This window comes from Barbatula barbatula, assembly GCF_947034865.1.
Source record: "Barbatula barbatula genome assembly, chromosome: 12".
In the NCBI taxonomy this organism is placed as follows: Eukaryota; Metazoa; Chordata; class Actinopteri; order Cypriniformes; family Nemacheilidae; genus Barbatula; species Barbatula barbatula.
The window spans coordinates 13,174,565-13,194,436 of NC_136775.1; the positions used below are offsets into that span (position 1 = coordinate 13,174,565).

Here is a 19,872-nt window from a genome sequence, read left to right on the forward strand (position 1 = left end):
TTTTGTAATATTATGGAAAGAGAACTGATGGCGGCTATGAAAGACAATATGATTTTGATATGTCTTGAAAGGCTTGACAAAGATTCAATAACACACAAATGACATCACTCGTAGATTATCTCTTTGTTTCTTTTATGTATAAAATTCGTGCAATACAGTGTTAGTTTATCACACAATAAGATAAACCTTTTTTTTCTAAATATATCTATTCTCCACTACATACTATAACTGACCACATAAATGCTGTCTGTGTGTAGTTTGTCATATTTTTGATGAATTAAAAAAGACTCCCACAGGAGATTGTGTGGTTTGATGCCCATTTTGCACTCTGTAACGTAATGTCCCATGTTGACCTTGTTGGCTTTGATCATGGAATAAAGGTTAAAGGTTAGCAGAATGTTCACTTATATAGTCTCTTATTCAGAGAAGCATAAATGTCAAAGGGAGTCAAGTGCAGCACAGTGAAAGTATATTTTTTTTTGGAGGGGAGCTTTGCCTTTGGGACGCTGTCATGATCACATGACACAATAGAGGGAAAACACAAACGACACAGGGCATGCCCCAACATACAAATGTGGCCCAATCAGAGCTCAAGGAAGACGGTGTCCTCACACGTATTTAAAAAGTCCCTCCCACCCGTTCTGCCCTTCCCCATACATAAAGACCCCCAACCTAGCTATACTCTTTTGATTTTAAAGAAAGTATCTATTTTCCAAATACAGTTTTGCTTAATATACATTTGCATTTCAAAATTCAAAATCGCTCATCAACCTTGAACCTGTTATTTTACGATGGTTCAAATTTCCCTTTAGGTATCCCAACTTTTTTAAAAGCACAGTTTTGGAAAGATGTATTTTCTAAATCTCACCACTTTATACAAATATATCCTCTCTCCCACTTTGTCCAGGTGTGGAACTGTGTTAATGCCCCAAAACAAGATTTTCAATTCGACAAGTGCTACTTCTACTGCTAGCAATGCTTATAACAAAAATATGATGGTCGGTTTATACAAAACTCTTTTATATTTTAACACTTCGTTGGTTCAGTTCATGAATTACGCTGATCTGTTTGTCGAGCTGGAAGACAGATATTACACACTAAATTGCATGTTATCAAAGGGTAGAAAATAAAACTTTCTTTAAAATAAATAAAATGCTTCTCACAAAGTTAGTTATAATAATAATAATAATAATCTCATTCTCACATACATATTGAATACACTCATGTTTCTGCAGTGCTCAGTATAACCTTTTTTAATCACAGTCAGAATGTTTGAAAATCAAAATCTACTTTCTAGTTTTAAACTAGAACCATCCGAAACTCTAAATCTAGCTGTTATTAAACCTAGTCATAATAACAACAACACTTCACCATCTTGAAATTTCACATTATTAAATGAAATAATAAACATCACAGTATCACATGATTATTGTTTCTTTAAGTTAAAACAGCATGTTTTGAAACAGTAATGAAAACAACATGAGTGGTGTTGTTATTACAAGCTTTTTTGCCTTTCTTTTATTCCCAACTTTTTTCTTAAAGTGAAATATTTGTCAATACTGACTAAAGGAAATGTCTTGTTTGCATTTCCTTTAGTCAAATACCAGTCTTTCCATCTACATTATTTCTTGCTTTTGCATTTTATGAATTTCCCCTAGCTCCAGCCTGTCTAAACTGGTGTAGTTTTTCTGTTTAGAGTGTTGGAGTTACTCTCTCGGTCACCTTTCCCTAACCTATCCAGCGTGCCCATCCCCGGAGGCTGAGAGGAAGGGACGGAGTTGCTGAGTGGAGCATTTGAGTTGGAGGAATTCTGAACGGCTGAAGGATTGTGGGATTTGAGCGAAGGTAGCGTCCCACTCATCATCATGCTACCTCCGCCCCCTACGCTCTCTTTGGGGAAGCAATTATGCAGCTGGTATAGTGTGGCACGGTCCACCGTGCCGTACAGCGGAGGGGCACCCAGCCCTCCCAAACCCCCCAGTTTGGGGTCTCGGGAGAGGGTGTAGAGGGAAATATCGCCCCCTGGCAGAACAGAGCGGGAGTGGGGATTGGGTAGGGTGGAAACAGAAATAGGCCCCTGGGAGAGTAAAGCAGAGGGGGGCATTCCGAAGTTCTTGCTCCCAGGAGGGCCGCCCACCGGGGACGGGTCTCGGGAGCGGGAGGGGTCGGTGGATCGAGAGCTGGAACGCGACCTGCGGCGGAAGCGGTAGCTCGGGAGCCGTAGCATGGCGTTAGTGGTGCTCTTGAAGATATCTGTGCGAGAGCGACAGCGAAGCTCTTTGTTCTTTTCGATGTAGATGTTCACCGCCAGCACTCCCACCATCTCAGCCAGAATGAAAGACAGCCCACCAAAGTAGAAAGACCAGCCGTATGAGTACTGCCATTTCTTATCCTCATCTTTCTTCGGAGAAATGTCACCCAGTGCTGCAGAAATGTAGACTATCACACCAATGATGTTACTCAGCCCTAAAATTCAGAGAACATAAATTGATAAAAAAAAATTAAAAAGGCATTAAATTAAACCAATAAAACCAAACTTACACCCAATTATCATAATTGTATGCATTTACAGTCCAATCTAAGGTCCAGCAACAGAACTTCAACACATAAAATAAAATTGACATTGAAGGGATATTCTAACCAAAAATGTGTGTCAATTAATTTGTTCTGTTGAAAAGATGTTATCGCATCATTTTAGGTTCTGTTGAACACAGAATTTGATATTTTAAGAATTTTGGAAAGCAGACATTTCTTGAACATCATTGACTACCATCGTATTTTGTTTTAAATGGTAGTCAATGGTGCCCTAGAACTGTCTGCTTTCCAAAATTCTTAAAATATCTAATTCTATGTTCAACAGAACATAAAATGATGCGATAACTTTTCCTTCAATGGTAGTCAATAAACCCAGAACTGAAAATGACTCACATTCTTCCAAATATCTTTCTGTGTTCATCAGAACAAAAACATTTACACAGGTTTGGAACAGTAAATGATGACAGAATTTTCATTTAGTATCCCTTTAACAATAACATAATTGGGACATTTGTCAATTATTTAGTTAGCATATGATTTATTTTGAATCTTAAACATTTCTTTATTATTTTACACTTGTAACATGCAACATATAAGGTATAGTTTGATGTTTTAATCCATCTCCCACCAAACAAACACATTTTACCTGCCGCTACAAACAAAATCCCAGCTCCCAGCACAATGTTCCTTTTGCTCTTGTAGAAACGACTGGCTGCGATACAGACCCCTCCCATTAGCAGCAGGATAGCACTAAGAATGGGAAAGATGTTGGAGGCCCGGACCACTCCTGCAGAGAGCGAGAGAAAGAGAGAGAGAGAGCAGGAAGGCAAAAAATAGTAACGTTGGGAAACAGTTGGCAGGGTGAGAGACAGAGAGCAATAGACTTGATAAACTCAGAGGAGCTCATTCTGTTCAGGTTTTTAGCACTTTACATTTATATTTCAACACACTTTAGATATAAACAAGCTATTTTTGCTCTGTTTTATATAAAGAAACTAAGCCAAAATGAGCCATCTGTGTGATTAAATCACTCTGAGGACGTGTTAAGACGCTCAAGAGGACCAAATGCTCCCCTGATAGTCCAGCATTCCTACTGGGACATGGAAATGGCATCCAAATATCAACAAAAAAACGCTGAACTTTTGCATGAATGCATTTACATACGCATATACAGTTGTGTTCAAAATAATAGTAGTGTGTTTAAAAAAAGTGCGTAAATCTCAAAATCCTTATAATATCTTTTATTTCAATACACAAAATCAAATCATGAAGAAAAAAGTATCAAATTTGTTATTACTCTACAGAAAGTGAAGAAAAAGGAATGTTAGGCTGATAGCAGTGTCTACGTTTTTCTTTACAAAGTCAAACATTTACTGTATAAAATGAAAAATGCTTGAAGATTTAACGTTCTTGTGAATCAATGAAATAATATTTATTGTATTGCACTACAAACCACAGTTCCTCTGCATTTCTTGGTTTTGCCTCAGAAATAGCGTTTTTTATTTCACAAGTAGACAAACTGACTTCTTTTAAGTATTTTAATGTAATCAAACTGATCCATGATCCGTGGAATCCGTTAAATAGGCCGAACACCATAGTATGAGAAACATCCCCATATGATGATGCTCTAAGCAAAGTACGCTGTTCTATAATAATACCTTTATTTAACCAGGTAAGTCAGTTGAGAAGCAGCTCTCATTTACAAAATCGACCTGACCAAGAGGCAGCATAAGGAGCAGGTACAGTACAATAGAAAACAAAACACAAGTTCACAAATAGCACAATTACTATATAAACAAAGTAAAAAAACAGTCGATTAACCAAAAACAAGCAACATGATCCTGAACAAATGCCAAAATTAAGCTTTTAAAAAATTCAAACGAAACATATGAACTGAGGTTTAAGGTCTTGAGTGACGACCAAAAGAAATACGGGTTTTAGGTACATCAAAACTGCTAATACCACTGGAGCGCAAATAATGATACTTGTTCTTCTGAACAATGTCTGGAACGACCCATTTTACTCTCTGATTGAACTCCACACTGCTATTATTTTGAACACGCCCTTTTCAATTAATGATTCAATTACACAGAATTTGCATGCATGTAGTGACTGTTGGGTCTGATGGTTTACTATTACTCTACTACAATAAACAATACATCTACTGTACTCAAACAGTAAAATATTTGCAATAAAGAAATATTATTTCTTCCAAAAACAGAGACTGATCTGGTTAATGATGTTGGACTGCTGTTATTTTGAACTGTATATCACATGCATAAAGTTATAAGCAATGTGTAGCACTTAAATATATCTTGAGCCGTTAGACTGCAGTTGCAATTTCTTTTGTTTTAATCCAAATACATTTCATCATTGGTCTCTTTGTAATAAAGTAAAATATCTTACGCAAAACGTATTCTGCTCCATCGTGATCAAAGTCAGCATCTTCTGGGAAGTGGTTGATCTGGGAACACACGCCACGCTTTACCCCTACGACACAAAGACAATCCTTTTATAATCCTTTGAAATTGACTGTATAAATTTAAGTGCAGCATTCTTTTTTTCAAACATTTATTGATGTAAAGTCATTCACAAAGGAGAAAAGGATGACATCACAGTTTAAAGGGGTCATATGACAAGACTAAAACAGGAGTATTGTCGTTTGTTTTAGATGTAATGCAATGTGTATACACAATTTAAGGTTAAAAAACGCTGTAGTTTCCACATTCCGTGCATGTTTGTATCTTCGCTTTGCCCCGCCTCTCTGAAACACGCATATTTTTTACAAAGCTCATCGCTCTGAAAAGCGAGGTGTGCTATGATTGGCCAGTTCATTAGTGCGTAGTGATCAGTTGAATACTGCAAGCGTGTGACGGAAATGTAACGCTTCTTACCATATTCGGAACATCAGGTTCCAAAGCAATTGTACTGACAGGACATCCACCTTACTTGCGTATACATTTGGGCGGTCTTACTCAAATCATACCCCGAACTGACGTAGATTTGTGGGGGTGTGGTTACACAAAGTGTTTCAGGCAGGTCTGGGTGAGCATTCACTTTTAGAAAGAATTTATCTTTTGTTCCAAAACTAAATTTTTCTCAATTTTACGTGTCTAATACATGCATGGGCAACTCATTACACACCAAAGACACAGAAAAACACCTATCCGCGCAATATGACCCCTTTAAAAATACCACAAGAGTTCAGAGAAACCATTAATGGTCTAATCTCCGATCTCATCTTTGTCAATTAGCGAGGGAATTTATATTTATATTTCAGCTCATGAAACCAATTTAATTATTTTCATTCATCCTGTTAAAATGCGTAGAAAGCGGAACAGAAATGCAAAAAACGCACACAAACATACACACATGAACCACAGAAATCAAATAGCCCTGGAGTCATTCAGGCAGTGAATATCTACCCGCTCCAGTGCTGCACGGGGGCCTACTGCAGACAGACAGACTGACGCACTATGATGACATCAGAAAGCACTATGATGACAGCATGACTGCTGTTAACTGATGGAGTGGGAGTGTGATGGATTGATGACACACAGATGAAGGGAGAGGTGGACAGGTGTGTGTAGGGGGCAGCAGTTTCTGTCTTTTTATATTCCTCCTCTCATGGTCATTAGTCTGTAAGAAAGAGACGAGGCACAAAAGGGAAAAGTGTGAGTGTAACTCTGCTGGAGAAAAAGTACAAATCTGTCATTATTAACGCACCCTTGCGCCATTTTAAACTTGTTCGACTTTTTGGTGTGACACAAATGGAAAATTTTGAAGAATTGTTCTTTTCCATTCGACTATAATAAATAAGGACATGTCAATCCACCTAAAAGTATAATAAAATCTATTAAGATTCCCTTAAAATTTCAGCCGCCGAAAATTTTCAGCCGAAAATGGTATTATTGGCTACGGGCCAAAAGCACAAGATGAAAACCTACCATTCTTACACAACGCTTAGATTTCATTTGTCTGAAGGGCAGTGCTGTCATCACACATCTACCCTTCAAAGACTTCATATCTGTGAGGCTCGCATATGTATAGAAAAGACGTGTCTGGCGGTGCTTTTCCGCTGGTGCGGAGAGAGTGCATCAGGCAAGTCCAACATTTTGGGTTTCAGTTGAGGACAAGATTTTTTTGTTGTGGTGCATCACTAAAAATGAGAGATAAATAAAAATCTCATGTACTGTAGATCATTTAGCAAGATGTAAACGGGTAGCTGACAAATAAAGTGCACATGTGTCCTATGGTGTGAAAAAAAACCAATGATGATATTTCTTTCTTATGCATTTTATATAAGAAATATTAATATTATTAATAATATATTACATATAGCACAGTGCTTATAAATAATTAAATATAATTGTAAATATATATATTACAATATATGAAATAATACATGAGGGATTTCTGCTTATTAAGAAATATACACACTTAGTTCCAATTCATGGAAATGTATTATTTAATATATATATATATATAATAGTATTTTTGTTTCATAAGGTTTAATAAGTAATATTTACAGATTTCTGGTCTCTGTACTGGAAATTTTGTTTTTGTTATACTAAATGGTAGAATCTCATTCTTTCTAAAAACATCAGATTTTACACATGGTTGGGTAAAATATATATTTCACTTAATCTAGAAAATATCCATCCATGACATCAAAACAGCGCAGAATTGTGGGTTGAAACAAGCCAGCATAGGTTAATTTAAACCATGGGTTAAAACAAGCGAAAACAATCTAAGGAGGAATAAATAATGACAAAATTTCTTGTTGTGGGTGAAGATACCGCAATATCTGACCTCATCCCTGCCATCAAACACAACATCAGTCACCGAACTGGGAATGACTCCCACACAAAGCATTGATCTTCTATGGGATGATTACCGTGCCTTTGCTTTCTCTCTCTCTTACAACGGATCTGTAAGCCACAGTAACTCATTAATTTTCAGCTCTGAGTAGTATGAGCCTCTACTATTGATTCTCCCTGTGTTGTACCAGCTCTGAGTCCAGATAAACTGATGTCTAGAATGCAGTTAGGGCATTGTAACAAGCAGTGCATGTATTGTCACACACCCTGAAGACTTCTCTATTTGGACAGCTTTGACATTTATTATGCAGATCCAAAATGGCTGCTGTTTCCACTTCACCGGCTCTTAACTGTTTTTCTACTAAGCATTCATTCATTGGCTTTAATCCCCAGGGAAAGCAAGGATGTCTTGACCTCTAAAGTGTTCCATTCACGCAGTAACACTGCGGCTACCAAAGGACCAAAGAAAGAGTGGAGAGTGAAAACAAAGAGGCAAAACAGAGAGAAGAGAGGGAATGAGAGAAGTCACGCTGCTGTGGTGATTGGGGTTCCGGGCTTATCTTTAATTGAATGCTTTGTTATCAGACAGCTTAGCCATAAGGCTAAATTAGCGAAGCACAATGGCTGGCTGTGGGCTGAGCGGAGAGCGCATTACACAGGGATGAAAGGGAACATGAGGAGCCGAAAGGCCCTGTAACACTGGGACCACTGCATTGACCTCTCTGTACAATCAGCTCAGCCTTTTAATTACAGCTATTTTATGCCGCTCGCTTACGTTAAAAACTATTTTAGCAGCAAATCTCAGAGGTTGAGAATGCTTACATACAGTGTATTATGATTTTGTGTGCATTAATTATACTTACATAAAGCGATTTGGCTTAAAATACTTTTCTAAACCACTTCATTCTAACATACATACTTTTAGATACACTTGATCATGAAGATGAGTGAGTAATTTGCATTATGTACAGTCTGTGACTTCCTATTAATTTAAGTGAATATAACAGATATTATGATAAGATTATTTTCTAACTGGATTAATTATCATGCATGCAAAATTATATTTCATTGCATAATTGTCGATATGAGAACTAAATATGTGTGTTTTATTTATTCATTTGGTTCAAAACTAATGTTGAGGTCACTTTAGACTTTCGGAATACATTATTTATATGCAGAGCCCTACGTATATGGGTAGCAACTAGAAAAAACATCAATAAAAAACATTCCAAGGTATTTGCACTTTTACTATTGTTTTTGTTATTTTAAAGCTGTATTGCAGAAAATTGCAATGTGTGATATTAGCATCTCCTTTAACTGAAGAGGTGATACGAAATCTCAGGTCAGAGTTCACCAAACTTGACCTTTGAAATGCAGCGAAATGTGAATTTTGTTTGCATATGTGTATGAATGGAAGTCAAAAGAATGAAAAGTCTAATGTCACCACAGCGGTCATCTTGACCTTAAACATGTTACTTAATTAATTACATATATGATATTATATTATACGAATGATTAAACAATGATTGTTCATCTCGTTTTGTCTTAAAAATGTTAAAACGTTTTGTGGTCCATAATTTACTTCCTCCTGATTCCCCTGTAGGGGTTTACGCTATGATAACAACCGACTCGCTGTTACATTATCCATCACGTATGAATTTTCATTAAGAACATACACTGTATAATATGAGTTTACAAATGTGTGCCACAATTACCTATGTTTCTTAAAATTAACTATTTTCCCAAATACTGACACAAATAACACTGAAACACATTATTTAAGAAGATGGTGGCTGACCCTCCAGACAACAGATCCTCCATAGGCCAGAGTGCGTCAGGGCACCGGGGTCTTTCTTGTCCTTATTATGGGGATCTTCTTGTGTGGAATTGGTGGTGCTGTTGCAGATGAGCGCCCGCGAGTAAAGCCAATAGTCAGTGCCGATAGCCACCGTCATCAGGCCGAAGGATGCAAAAGCACCCACGATGGTGAGAAGGATCTGAATGCCCTTCTCACACACCATGCCTATGGAAGAGAGAGGTAATACAATGAAAAACTTCACCCATCATCTAAGGCCCGATCACCACATACTGGAGAACAATTAAAGTCAAATTTTCAACTTACCTGACGGCGAGTTTCTGTCCTTCGACTCAATTTTGAAATCTTTCTTTTCCTCGTCAGATGAGAATGCGCTGTCCCTTCAATCCGGGCAGCATCCATCGACTGTCCTCACGCACGCCTCTTCTCCTTCTTGCACTCGTTTATGCTTCCTTTTTCTCTACTGCTCTACTCATGGGTCAGCTGCACTGGGGAATCTTGTTATGGCCTCCTGTGATGCCTCTCGTGTGTAAATAATCTTAGTTGCTTTTAGTGCTGGTCATTGCTGATCAAGAACCTAGAGAGAGACAAAGAGAGAGATGGATAAGATTCTGCCGCAATAAAAGTGTTTGAGGGAAGTTTGGCAAGGAATAACTCTAAAGAACTTGGAGGGAAAGGGGAAAAGGCAGGTCTACACTGTTGCCATAGTAACAGTGAATTGCAAAAGCTTTAGCGTTGAGAGATGGGGGTGCTTTCAATCTCTTTTCCCTTGAGATAAAGGAGTGTCTGACAAACATGCAATTCAGCAACATTTCATGAACCAGATCACTGCATGTGTCCATAGAGACTGACTGAGCAGGATGAAAAGAAATGTTACCTCATATTACTTCATCTTTTACGTCATTATACCTATAGGACTACAGACACAGCGAAGACCTTAAAATCGGAGGACAGTCACACAGTACGCATAATTTAGCAAACATAATTTAGCAAGCATAATGCAGTGCTGCCATGGCTGTAAATAATTTATATTGCAATATGGCACCATCATCAAAATGGGTTAAACCCTGTTTGCATGGTGAAGCTCTGCAGCACAGACTTATAGCACACTTTCTGCTCAGGTGTTGGTCGAACATTTCATTTGTGTCAGCGACACATTTGTAAAGATTAAATTGCATCTATCTCTCTATGTCTCTCTCTCTCTCTGTGATAAAGAATAAAACTGGTCTAATATCCACAAATAATATAACAAATAAACACAAATAAAATAAAGTACCTCCCTCATCCATTCTCTTTTCACAAATATAATTAAAGCTGCAATCTGTAGATTTTGTAATATGTAGATTTTGCAGGTTATTTAAATATTTATATTTGTTTAAAAACAACTGACATTTCCTACAAAAGCCGGGCACATTAATAACTTAATCATTTTTATAACCTTAGGTGAGGTAAGGCGACAGTACTGTAGATGTTCATTCCAGGAAAGAACACATACGTGAGAGAGAGCGATGGAATCCACTCATTTCTGTCACAGCTGGGAATAAACCATCACATGATTTTCACCTGTGCAAACTGGACTCAAGACTCCATTACTACAGCCGCTAGCATCCTATGTCGCAAAATCACACAGATCACAAACACATTTTGCCACACAGTGTCCGATTTTCAGTGATGGCCGCGGTGATACTTTAAATAGTTACTAGTGACTAAAAATTTAAAAGCTGCATTGAGACCACAGTACTACAGACGGCTTCAAAGCAACAACATAAACAAACGTTGCTGCGCATGCCAAACTAAAAGTGATAGTTCACCCAACTCACCCTCTAGTCATTTTAAACCGGCATGACTTTCTTTCTTCCGCAGAACACAAAGAAGATATTTTGAAGAAAGTTGGTAATTGAACAGCACTGGCCACGATTCACTTCTACTGTATGGATCCACAACCAATGTAAGTTAATAGGGTCCGGTTAACAACATTCTTCAAAAAGTCATACCATTCATATTCCAAAAACCTAGTCATTTTTAGGAATACACTTGACTGCCCACTGAAAACTACAAAGAGCTGAACTTGGGGTGTCAACTCCATCTCTCTGAACGCCACTGAAACATTAACTGAGGTTGTATAATCACTGTTGTAAACTGTTTTTTGTCTAATAAAGCTCATACTGTATGTAGTCACCGTGGCAGAAACTTTTATGATCCAAAGCAAATTAAAGGCAGTCAAGGAATACATTGTTCGTTGTTTCCTAGGAATCAGAGCCATGACCTTGCCATGCGCCATGCTGTTTTGGTTGAGCTGCAGTAAGATAAGGCTTAGCTTTGAGTGCCTGAAACGTGCGAAAACAGTTGCATTTCATTATCAGTACCGCAAACAAAACACCTCACAACACAGCAGATATATCAGATCGTTCAGTCTGCTCTCTTCTTACTGCATGATAGCGATAACATATGGCAGCCACAAAAATATATAATATTTGCATGTGATTTATTTAGTCACACCAGATATTAGATATTTGTTCCCATGAGGCTGTCACATAATCAGTCACAAAGGCACTTCCATTCATAATTTCTCAATTATTGCCGTCATGTGCTTTCCGGCTGGAGAATTGATTTGCGAGGCTCTAGGCTGTGTGTATGGGGAGGGGGGGATAATGACACCAAACTCATTTCCTCCAGATCATTACTTACTCAACATACATTTGACATGTCAAGGTGTATACACTGAGTAACCGATCAAAATTATAGACAATTAATATACTATTCAAACTAATTATGTCAGAGCTGTGAAGGGCGAATCCATAATTATGGGAAAAATGTCCAATTATTATAACTCGTGAATGAAAATAATTAGCTCGTAAGCCTCGGCAGCAACTGCAAATTTTAACCTCTTTTACGCTGCTCATAAGAGATAAGTGAACGACAGAAACAGATGAAAGACAGAGAGAGAAAGCGAACGAGGGAAAGCACACACAGTATTAATGCAGGGCCAGAAATCAAACAAAAGCGAATGCACTGAAGTCTGAAATGCCACTGTGGATCACCGTGCAGGGAAACAGTGGTTTTAATGATTCGCTTTGAAAAGTGCACAGCATTATACATCAAATGACTGCAATGAAACCACTAGCTTCATCTTTAGGTTTGGATAAATTGAGGGTTGCAGCATCGTCCTCATGCCGAGGGTGTGAGACCGCACGGTGCTGAGAGATGACATTACTAATGATGGATTAGAGTATAACTGCTGAGCTCTCCTGCATTCACACAACCTCCCCAACCTCTCTCTCTCTCTCTCTCTCTCCCTCTCTCTCTCTCTCTGTCTCCCTCTCAAGCCATCCTCTTCACATTACCACTCACCTCTTGTTGACTGTAGTCATATTTAACATTTTCTTTTACACCAGCCTCGCCAGTTCTTGACACTATGTCCTGACCGCTTACACAAAATGATGTGTGCCGCCCTCCTACATAACTTATAAATACATTTTTTGGTGTTTACTTTGGTACGGTCCAGGTAAAGATCAGAGTTATTCTAGTCAGGGTGACAGTAAGTTAAACGCATCTGCCAAATGCATAAGATGTTAATGTTGTAGTTCTGCTCATTAGCATGGTTCCCATGTTTAGCTTATGTTTGGAATATCGCACAAAACATTTGCGAATAGGCACCGTTTCCATCCAACTAGTCAACCGTCACTTTCAACTGGCAGTAAAAAAGAAAAGCCACTGAAAATAATCATTTGTTATACTTCTAATAATTACGTACACAAAAAGACAAAACACAAATGCAGGATTTGTGGATGCCGGCTGTTTGGTTAAACGCAGTTGTGACAGTTCTGAGTGGCAATTCCAGAAATAATTTGACAACTTTGCTCAGGCATTTACGAATGACCATAACAACATTTCAGATGCTCCGTATCAAGATCAGTACTCTGGTTACTAGTCATGTTATGCCATCTCATACTTTTTGGAAGAAGTTATTCGTCAAATTAGTTTCCATCTCCCATATTCGAATATTTACCCTTTTTCGCAAAAAAGAAAAAGCACCCCATGCATTTTTCTAATTAACAAAGTTTTGCCGTTTCTATCAGTCGTTTCTGATGCGAAACTTCAAAAAATGCATTAAACCATGGTCAACCCGGCTATTGATAAGTCACGTCATTAACTTGCTATCTTAAACAGAACTCTAAATTTATAAACTTTACATTTCTTCTACACACAACCTGACAAGTCCAGTGATTGTTTCATACCCAAATGTTGAAAGCATTATCAGATAATCGCTGAATGTATATTATAACTAATTACTTTAGTCATTTAGCTGACACATGTTTCCAAACGGGCTTACAGTATAGTTATTTCACAGACGGTCCCTCTGGAGCAACCGGGGCTTAAGTGCCTAGCTCAAAGGCACGATGGTGATGGTTTACGGATCACCCCTTTACAACCTTTCAGTTAGCAGCCTAGCTCTTTAACCACCACACCACGTTACCCACTGACAACACTGAGATTGAGAGAATGAATGTGTAACACTGTGATGGGCCATTACTTGTATACATTTATACTTGGGGTGTATTACTGTATATACAGCTTTTACAGCATTTCAAATTTATTTAAAGTTTTTCAGAATTTGTTATTCATAGCTGTGTTAGGATAAATTATAATTTTTGTTTCAACTGTGAACTACTAATAATATGTTTAGCAAATTTCAAATAGAAATATTGTTTCTATTTGCATTTATTTGCTGAATATGAAAACTGGAGAAGCAGGTCAAAATAACAGAAGAGATGCCCTGTATTTTTAGTCACGTTGAACAAAATCAGAACAAACTATAATGATATTTAATCATATATAATAATGATATACAAAATGACCAAACATTCCATCAACAAGAAAACATTTCATATCAAAACACAAACTGCATTTGGGTAATAACATACACAAATATAAAGTACAAGGGCCCTGTGTTATGACAAAGCAAACATTTTAAAAACAAGCTGTTTATAATACATTTAAACTTTAAATTAAAATATTAATTAAAATAATTAAAATATAAAATAGCAAGAGAGATTATCGGTTTATTTGTCAACTACCACACATAAATAAAACAAACTACTAACAAAAGTGCAAAAGCCTTTTATGCTCTTATAAAATTTTTGTGAAATGCTAAAAAACAACCAACCAAACTATCCATAATAAGATATAAATCTAAAAAAAGTCCTCTATATGTTAGATTGGGAACATTTATTCTACCTTAGCCAGTACTACACCTTTAGTCACACAACTGTAAATAAAGAATAGTAATTGAAATGAGTTGAATGTTTTTTGATGAACCTGCATATGCATGAACAGTAAACAACAATAATCCACTTGCAGTTATATTGCTGAATGAGTGTGGGAAGCTCAGAGAATGTAAGTGAGTGAGTGAGTATTCATTTAGTTTGCTTAACCTGGATGTCCGCGTCTCCTCCCATAAGCAATAAAGAGTCTCTAAACAAGCAGCTTTACCTTGTTTCTTAATTCCTTTTGAGATCCAGAAATGTATGAACAGACTGAATCAGTCAACTTTCACTTGCAGTTGATTTTATACTGTAGGTTCTTGAGAAGCTAACAGACGATCACAATCTCTCTTCTGCGCTTGCTCAGCCTCACGTCTTTATTTAAGTTAGAGGATAGTCATCCTTTGTAAGTTTTAGTCTCAGTAGGGAGCAAGCTAATGGAAGGTTAATTATCAGAATTTTAAGGACAATCCAGAAGAAAACTTGTGTGGGTGTGTGAAGGTGTAAGGTGTTCTATACATACCTGCGTTGAGTGTATGTGCATATCTACCCACCCAATTCCCACACCTGGTTGGTTTTACCCAAACTACAATGAAATCTGACAGTGTTGAGAAGAAAGCATCATGCACATGTATTAATCTCCCACATATTTTGTGAAGCGTTTTAAAAAGCCTGTTCGTTATATTCGCCATTGGTTATTTAGAAACTTTACTGAATAGATTAATTATTAAAGAATTGTTCAAATTATTAAAGAATATGTGCACTGCACATAACAGAGCATAATTATGTGCTCCATATAACTGCAAAGCAGAGAGAGTCACGTTTCTGTGTTAGTGATACATTTAAAAAAAACACTTCTCTAATATTTAGCACACATGTTTGTATTGAACAAAAGGATTATTGGCATCTACTGTTGCAGCAGACATCGGTCATTTGTGACTGATGATTTAAAATGGTTTAAATTAGTAGTATTGCCTCATCGCACTCGGGTACAACAACTCATACTGCAAGCAGATGTTGCTTGACTTATCTGATATGACTGTCTGTACAAAAGCAATGTTACCATAGCAAACAGGACCTTAAGAGCAATGACCAGAAACTGCACATATGCCGAACAAACTTCCAGAATAAAAAAATGAACCGTGTAAACCTTATAACCTTGATGTATTTTGCACTAAGGAAAAAAGCAAAGCAAAACATAACAGTACTTTTATGAGAGTCGTGAGAATACAGCTTGGCAGACAGCATTGATCTAAAAGCATGGGGGTCAGTTCACTCCACTTTGTCTACTGCAGTATGACTGTTTAAAAGCTGTACTGATCTGCTGGGAAAGACTGGTGTAACTGGAAAAGTGTCACGACTAACACAACGTGCACTTCATGGGATAAACGTACTTCCAAACCAATATGTCAACCTCATTTCATGATTTATCAGCTTCTGAACCAGCTACGGAGCTTCTTCTCCCTCGGTGATGATAACATCTGTCATTTGTATTCTGTTTAAGGCATGATAGTCATCATTTTTACAGTTTACTAAAATTATACAGAGGGAAGATCATCTCAGTCAGGGGCCACTCTTCGAAAAAACTGTCAGCTGAGTTTTTCCTCCAGCTGAAATGCGTTCAGTGTGGAATATGGGAAATGGTATCGGTACAGTAATGCTGACACAGGACCCTTTACGGTATTACATAATCGTGGTCCCAGGAGACATCGGCTTAAACCCAATCCTCCAAAGGAGAGTCATACAACCTGAGTCCTGACCAGCTGCTTACTTCTATTAAAACACTGCTTTCATGCATGTGAATGATGTTTAAAATGGGCTTGCTGCAAGCACGCGTATGCTGCTGTATTTCTGAATGAAAGCCATACACTGTCATCACCGGCTTGCGCTGTATGATTTCACACCTCTTTGTGGTCAAATTATGTACCATCCTTTTGTATGGGACACACATTTTGTTAACCGCCTACAAAACTCGCAGATAAGCATAGCAATCTGGATGAAATATTCCTTATCTTGTGTTGTTCTGTCATAGACGACAGTTGCATCCAGTCGGATCCATGATGTAAGCCTTTATCAGTCACAGACACGTGCGTGCATCGTTTCCTTTGCAAATTGCCTAATGCAGGCATAGAGGCGCTTGACAGCAAGAAAGGTCACATGATGTGACTGAAAAGCATGGATCAAACCCACACGAGCAGGACTGTGAAAGGGCCGTGCTCGTGATCAGATCATATCAATGGACAGGGGGAAGTGTGGGAGTTGACAGGGGGAGGCTGGGTGCCGATGCGAGCCGCAGTGCATTCATTAGAGCAGCCCTCCACCGAGACCGAAAATGGACGCCAGGAGAGCGCGTCTCTCTGCAAACTCCCTTCATTTTCGCTCCAGAAAGCAAAACGGACGTGTCCAACGCAAGGGAAAACGGAGACTCGAGTATATCTGTGGGGTTATTTTCACCGAGCTCCAGATAAGGAGAGTTATGCTTGCACATGCATAATGAATCCGAGGATGCGCCTTTAAACGCAGGATGCAATATTTCATTTATTATACTTCTGCAATTTTGGTTTGATTTTTTACCCAACAATTCAGAGACGTCCTAATGCAGGCCAAAAGCTTGACAAATCGACAGCTGAGCTTGCAAGCTTGCATCGATTTTATTCCGCTCATTACATTCCACATGGACACACAAATGCAGACGGAAAACAATCAAACACAGCAGAAAATATATCCACCACACATAGATCATCCTAGGCTATATTAAATACATATATTTAAAAAATCTTACCGGTTTAGTTAGTCTCATATTTGCAGACCGTCGCACTCCCAAAGAAGAACCGAGAAATCTTTGCATATAAAGAGAACGAGACCATAAATGTGCAAAAATGTGCTCGGCTCAGTAACCGACGCTTTTTAAGGGTCGTCACACAGTACAAAAACAAGTTACAAACGTGAATCGCTATTAAGATAGATAGTATAGAGGATATATTCAACGCGCACACGTCCCCCACGTCACTCGAGCACGGATTTGTCCACGGCGCGTGTAGCCAATGCGTGTGCGCGACTGCGTCTCCCCCGCCCGCGCCTCAACCCTTCGCTGCCTCTGTCTATCCCTTCCCTTACCCCCTGAGTAAGTATGCGTGTGTTGGAGAAAAGGGAGAGAGATGCTTAGTCGTAAGCAACTTGTCGCATACCAAATCCTGACATACAAGAGGAAATATTCGCGCCATAATGTTTTTTAAATAGACGGCCATTACACACAAACACGAGCTCGTGGGACAGAGGTGTAACGCGCGCAGTCAAGCGTGTTTTAGCAACGGTCGTCGCGTTTTCTCATCGCAGGAGACACTGGCATCTTGGTGATGATGTTAATACCGCACTGCTAATGAAACGCAATGTTATCCAGCCTAAGAAAGAGCACCGGAGTTCCGCAGAGGGAGAGAGACGGAGGGAGGAGGAGGAGGAGGAGGAGGGAGGTGAAAAATGGCAGGTTGAATGCGACAGATGCCTCACAATTGGCTTGGAGCGGGCAAGGGTCTATTTCAAATGCACTCTTTCGTTTTAAAGCTCAATAAATGGTCAACGTGTTTGCAGCGCTCGGATATAATAATTTGAGTAAAGAGTGTTTTGGGTAATTTTGCGTAAATGTCAATTAGGCTACAGTTTTCAACCCAGAGAGGCATTGTTTTCGCGGCCTGTCTTATTATCGTGCTAGAGATGATGTTCGGCGCTCACGTGCGCGCAGCGTGCCGTGTCCGAAATGTGTTTTTCATCAAACAAACTGTCAAGTGACCAAATTCAGACGTGCATGTGTGCCAAGGAGACGGATCTCGAGGGCCGGTTAGGGCCGGAACGAGAGTCTTATGGATAAAATTATTCGACTACGCCACCTGACACATGCTGGGAAAATAACAATAAGCACACAGGTTCGTGATAGTAGTGGAGTGAGCAAGTAACGAAATAGAAAAGAGAATTTAAATAGAAAAATAAAATAATTTATTACAATAAGCATCAACAAATTACTCCAGGTCTCAAAATAAAACCATCTATGAAACAAGATAGAGAGAGAATGCCAGCCGGTGCCCCTAGTTCGTCAAACCCCACTCAGTACACACCTCTCGTAAACCACGGCAATATTTCACACAACGTGATTAGAGAACATTCACCACCAGCCAGCGTCTTCTCCACACCAATACAAATAAACTCAATAATAATAAACAAAATACAATTAAACTAACAGAAAGAAATCAAAGAAATACAAAGACACAAACAAGTAACTGCAAGCAAGGTCTTCTTAACAAAAGTGCATTTGTAACAAGATTTCCGCACTTTTTATAAATCACCGAACTTCAGGCAATTTGTGATTTGTTGATAATACACATCAATAATCAAACAAAATGAAAATGACAACATGCAATATGCTACTCTGCTGAAACCAGCAAACTTGCTCTCGGTTGCAGAATTCCCAGATCAAGGGAACGAGGCATGGAATGCGTAGCAAGCGTCTTTTTAAATAAGTAAATGACGCATCCCCGATACCACAACACCAGTCTTTTAAACACGGTGACCAGTGCTCTGATTGGCTCACCGATCCACATGACCCCGGCCAATGAGCCACCAGGGCCCTACGTCATCCTGCTACATTTCACCCCACCTTATAAATCGTCGTCCCGGCGATAAGACCTCAAGTATTAAGTCCAAGGCCTAAAGCTAGCCCTTATGGTATTAGACCTCACCTCAGGGACTAATTTAACCTCCTCTACAGCCTCCCCAACTGGTCTTGGCAACCGATGCACATTTGAATGTTGGCCGGCAGTAGGCCGTCTGGACCGCCGAAGTAATGACTCGTTTTCTTGTGGCCAACTACTCAAAGACTCTAGGTGTTGTCTCAGGTTTACCTCCCGGTTAGAAGAATGACTGACACTCTCCACTGTACGTGGGGCCAGCTCCATTATGGGAGCAGCAATGCTCGTCTCATGCCCTGGCTCTGACTGAACGAAACACAAATCTACCTCTTCCATACCATCTTCTACTCCTATTTCAGAGTCTCTCGAAGGCCCCCCTTCGCTCCCTTCCACCGACTCTGTACCCGTTACCAGTCCTGTACAGGGGCCAACAACTTGATTGCCCAAAACCTTTGGCTTTAAAAGGGAGCGATGGAACCGCTTTACTTTAGACGCATCATCTACTGGTGCAATAGTGTATACTGAGCCGCCTAGACTTGGGGTCCCAATTACCTTATAGAGTACAGAACTCCAAGCGTCCTGAATCCTTTGGCGACCCCTCAGACCACATTCCCGCAGTAAAACTATCTGGTTGACCTCAAGTGGTACATCGCGGACCAAAATTTCATTTGAACGAGATGCCAATAAATGCCCCATGAAACTACTGGCCACTGGTTCAGTATTCTTGGCCCTCTGGCACTGCTCACACTCCTGGCACC

The 19,872-nt window shown here is 39.1% G+C and overlaps 1 protein-coding gene across 1 annotated transcript; it reads right to left on the minus strand.

Moving 5' to 3' along the window:
* Positions 1 to 134: 134 nt before the first annotated feature.
* Positions 135 to 17,474, minus strand: cacng8b (calcium channel, voltage-dependent, gamma subunit 8b). Its single transcript, XM_079470071.1, has 6 exons — positions 17,218 to 17,474; positions 9,478 to 9,748; positions 9,154 to 9,378; positions 4,942 to 5,025; positions 3,182 to 3,322; positions 135 to 2,466 (listed from the first exon to the last, which is right to left on the minus strand). The coding sequence occupies exons 3-6, from the start codon at positions 9,374 to 9,376 to the stop codon at positions 1,670 to 1,672; spliced, it is 1,245 nt and encodes a 414-aa protein (XP_079326197.1). The 5' UTR covers positions 9,377 to 9,378; positions 9,478 to 9,748; positions 17,218 to 17,474; the 3' UTR covers positions 135 to 1,669.
* Positions 17,475 to 19,872: the final 2,398 nt, after the last annotated feature.

Bases quoted from the DNA above. Each gene is read 5' to 3' on its own strand.
- cacng8b (XM_079470071.1), bottom strand. From the start codon at position 9,376: ATGGTGTGTGAGAAGGGCATTCAGATCCTTCTCACCATCGTGGGTGCT. The intron at 5,026-9,153 runs GTCAGCCACCAT...TTTGTGTCGTAG, and splicing joins GAGGATCTGTTGTCTGGAGG to GGGTAAAGCGTGGCGTGTGT. The intron at 3,323-4,941 runs GTAAGATATTTT...CGCTCTCTGCAG, and splicing joins TGGAGCAGAATACGTTTTGC to GAGTGGTCCGGGCCTCCAAC.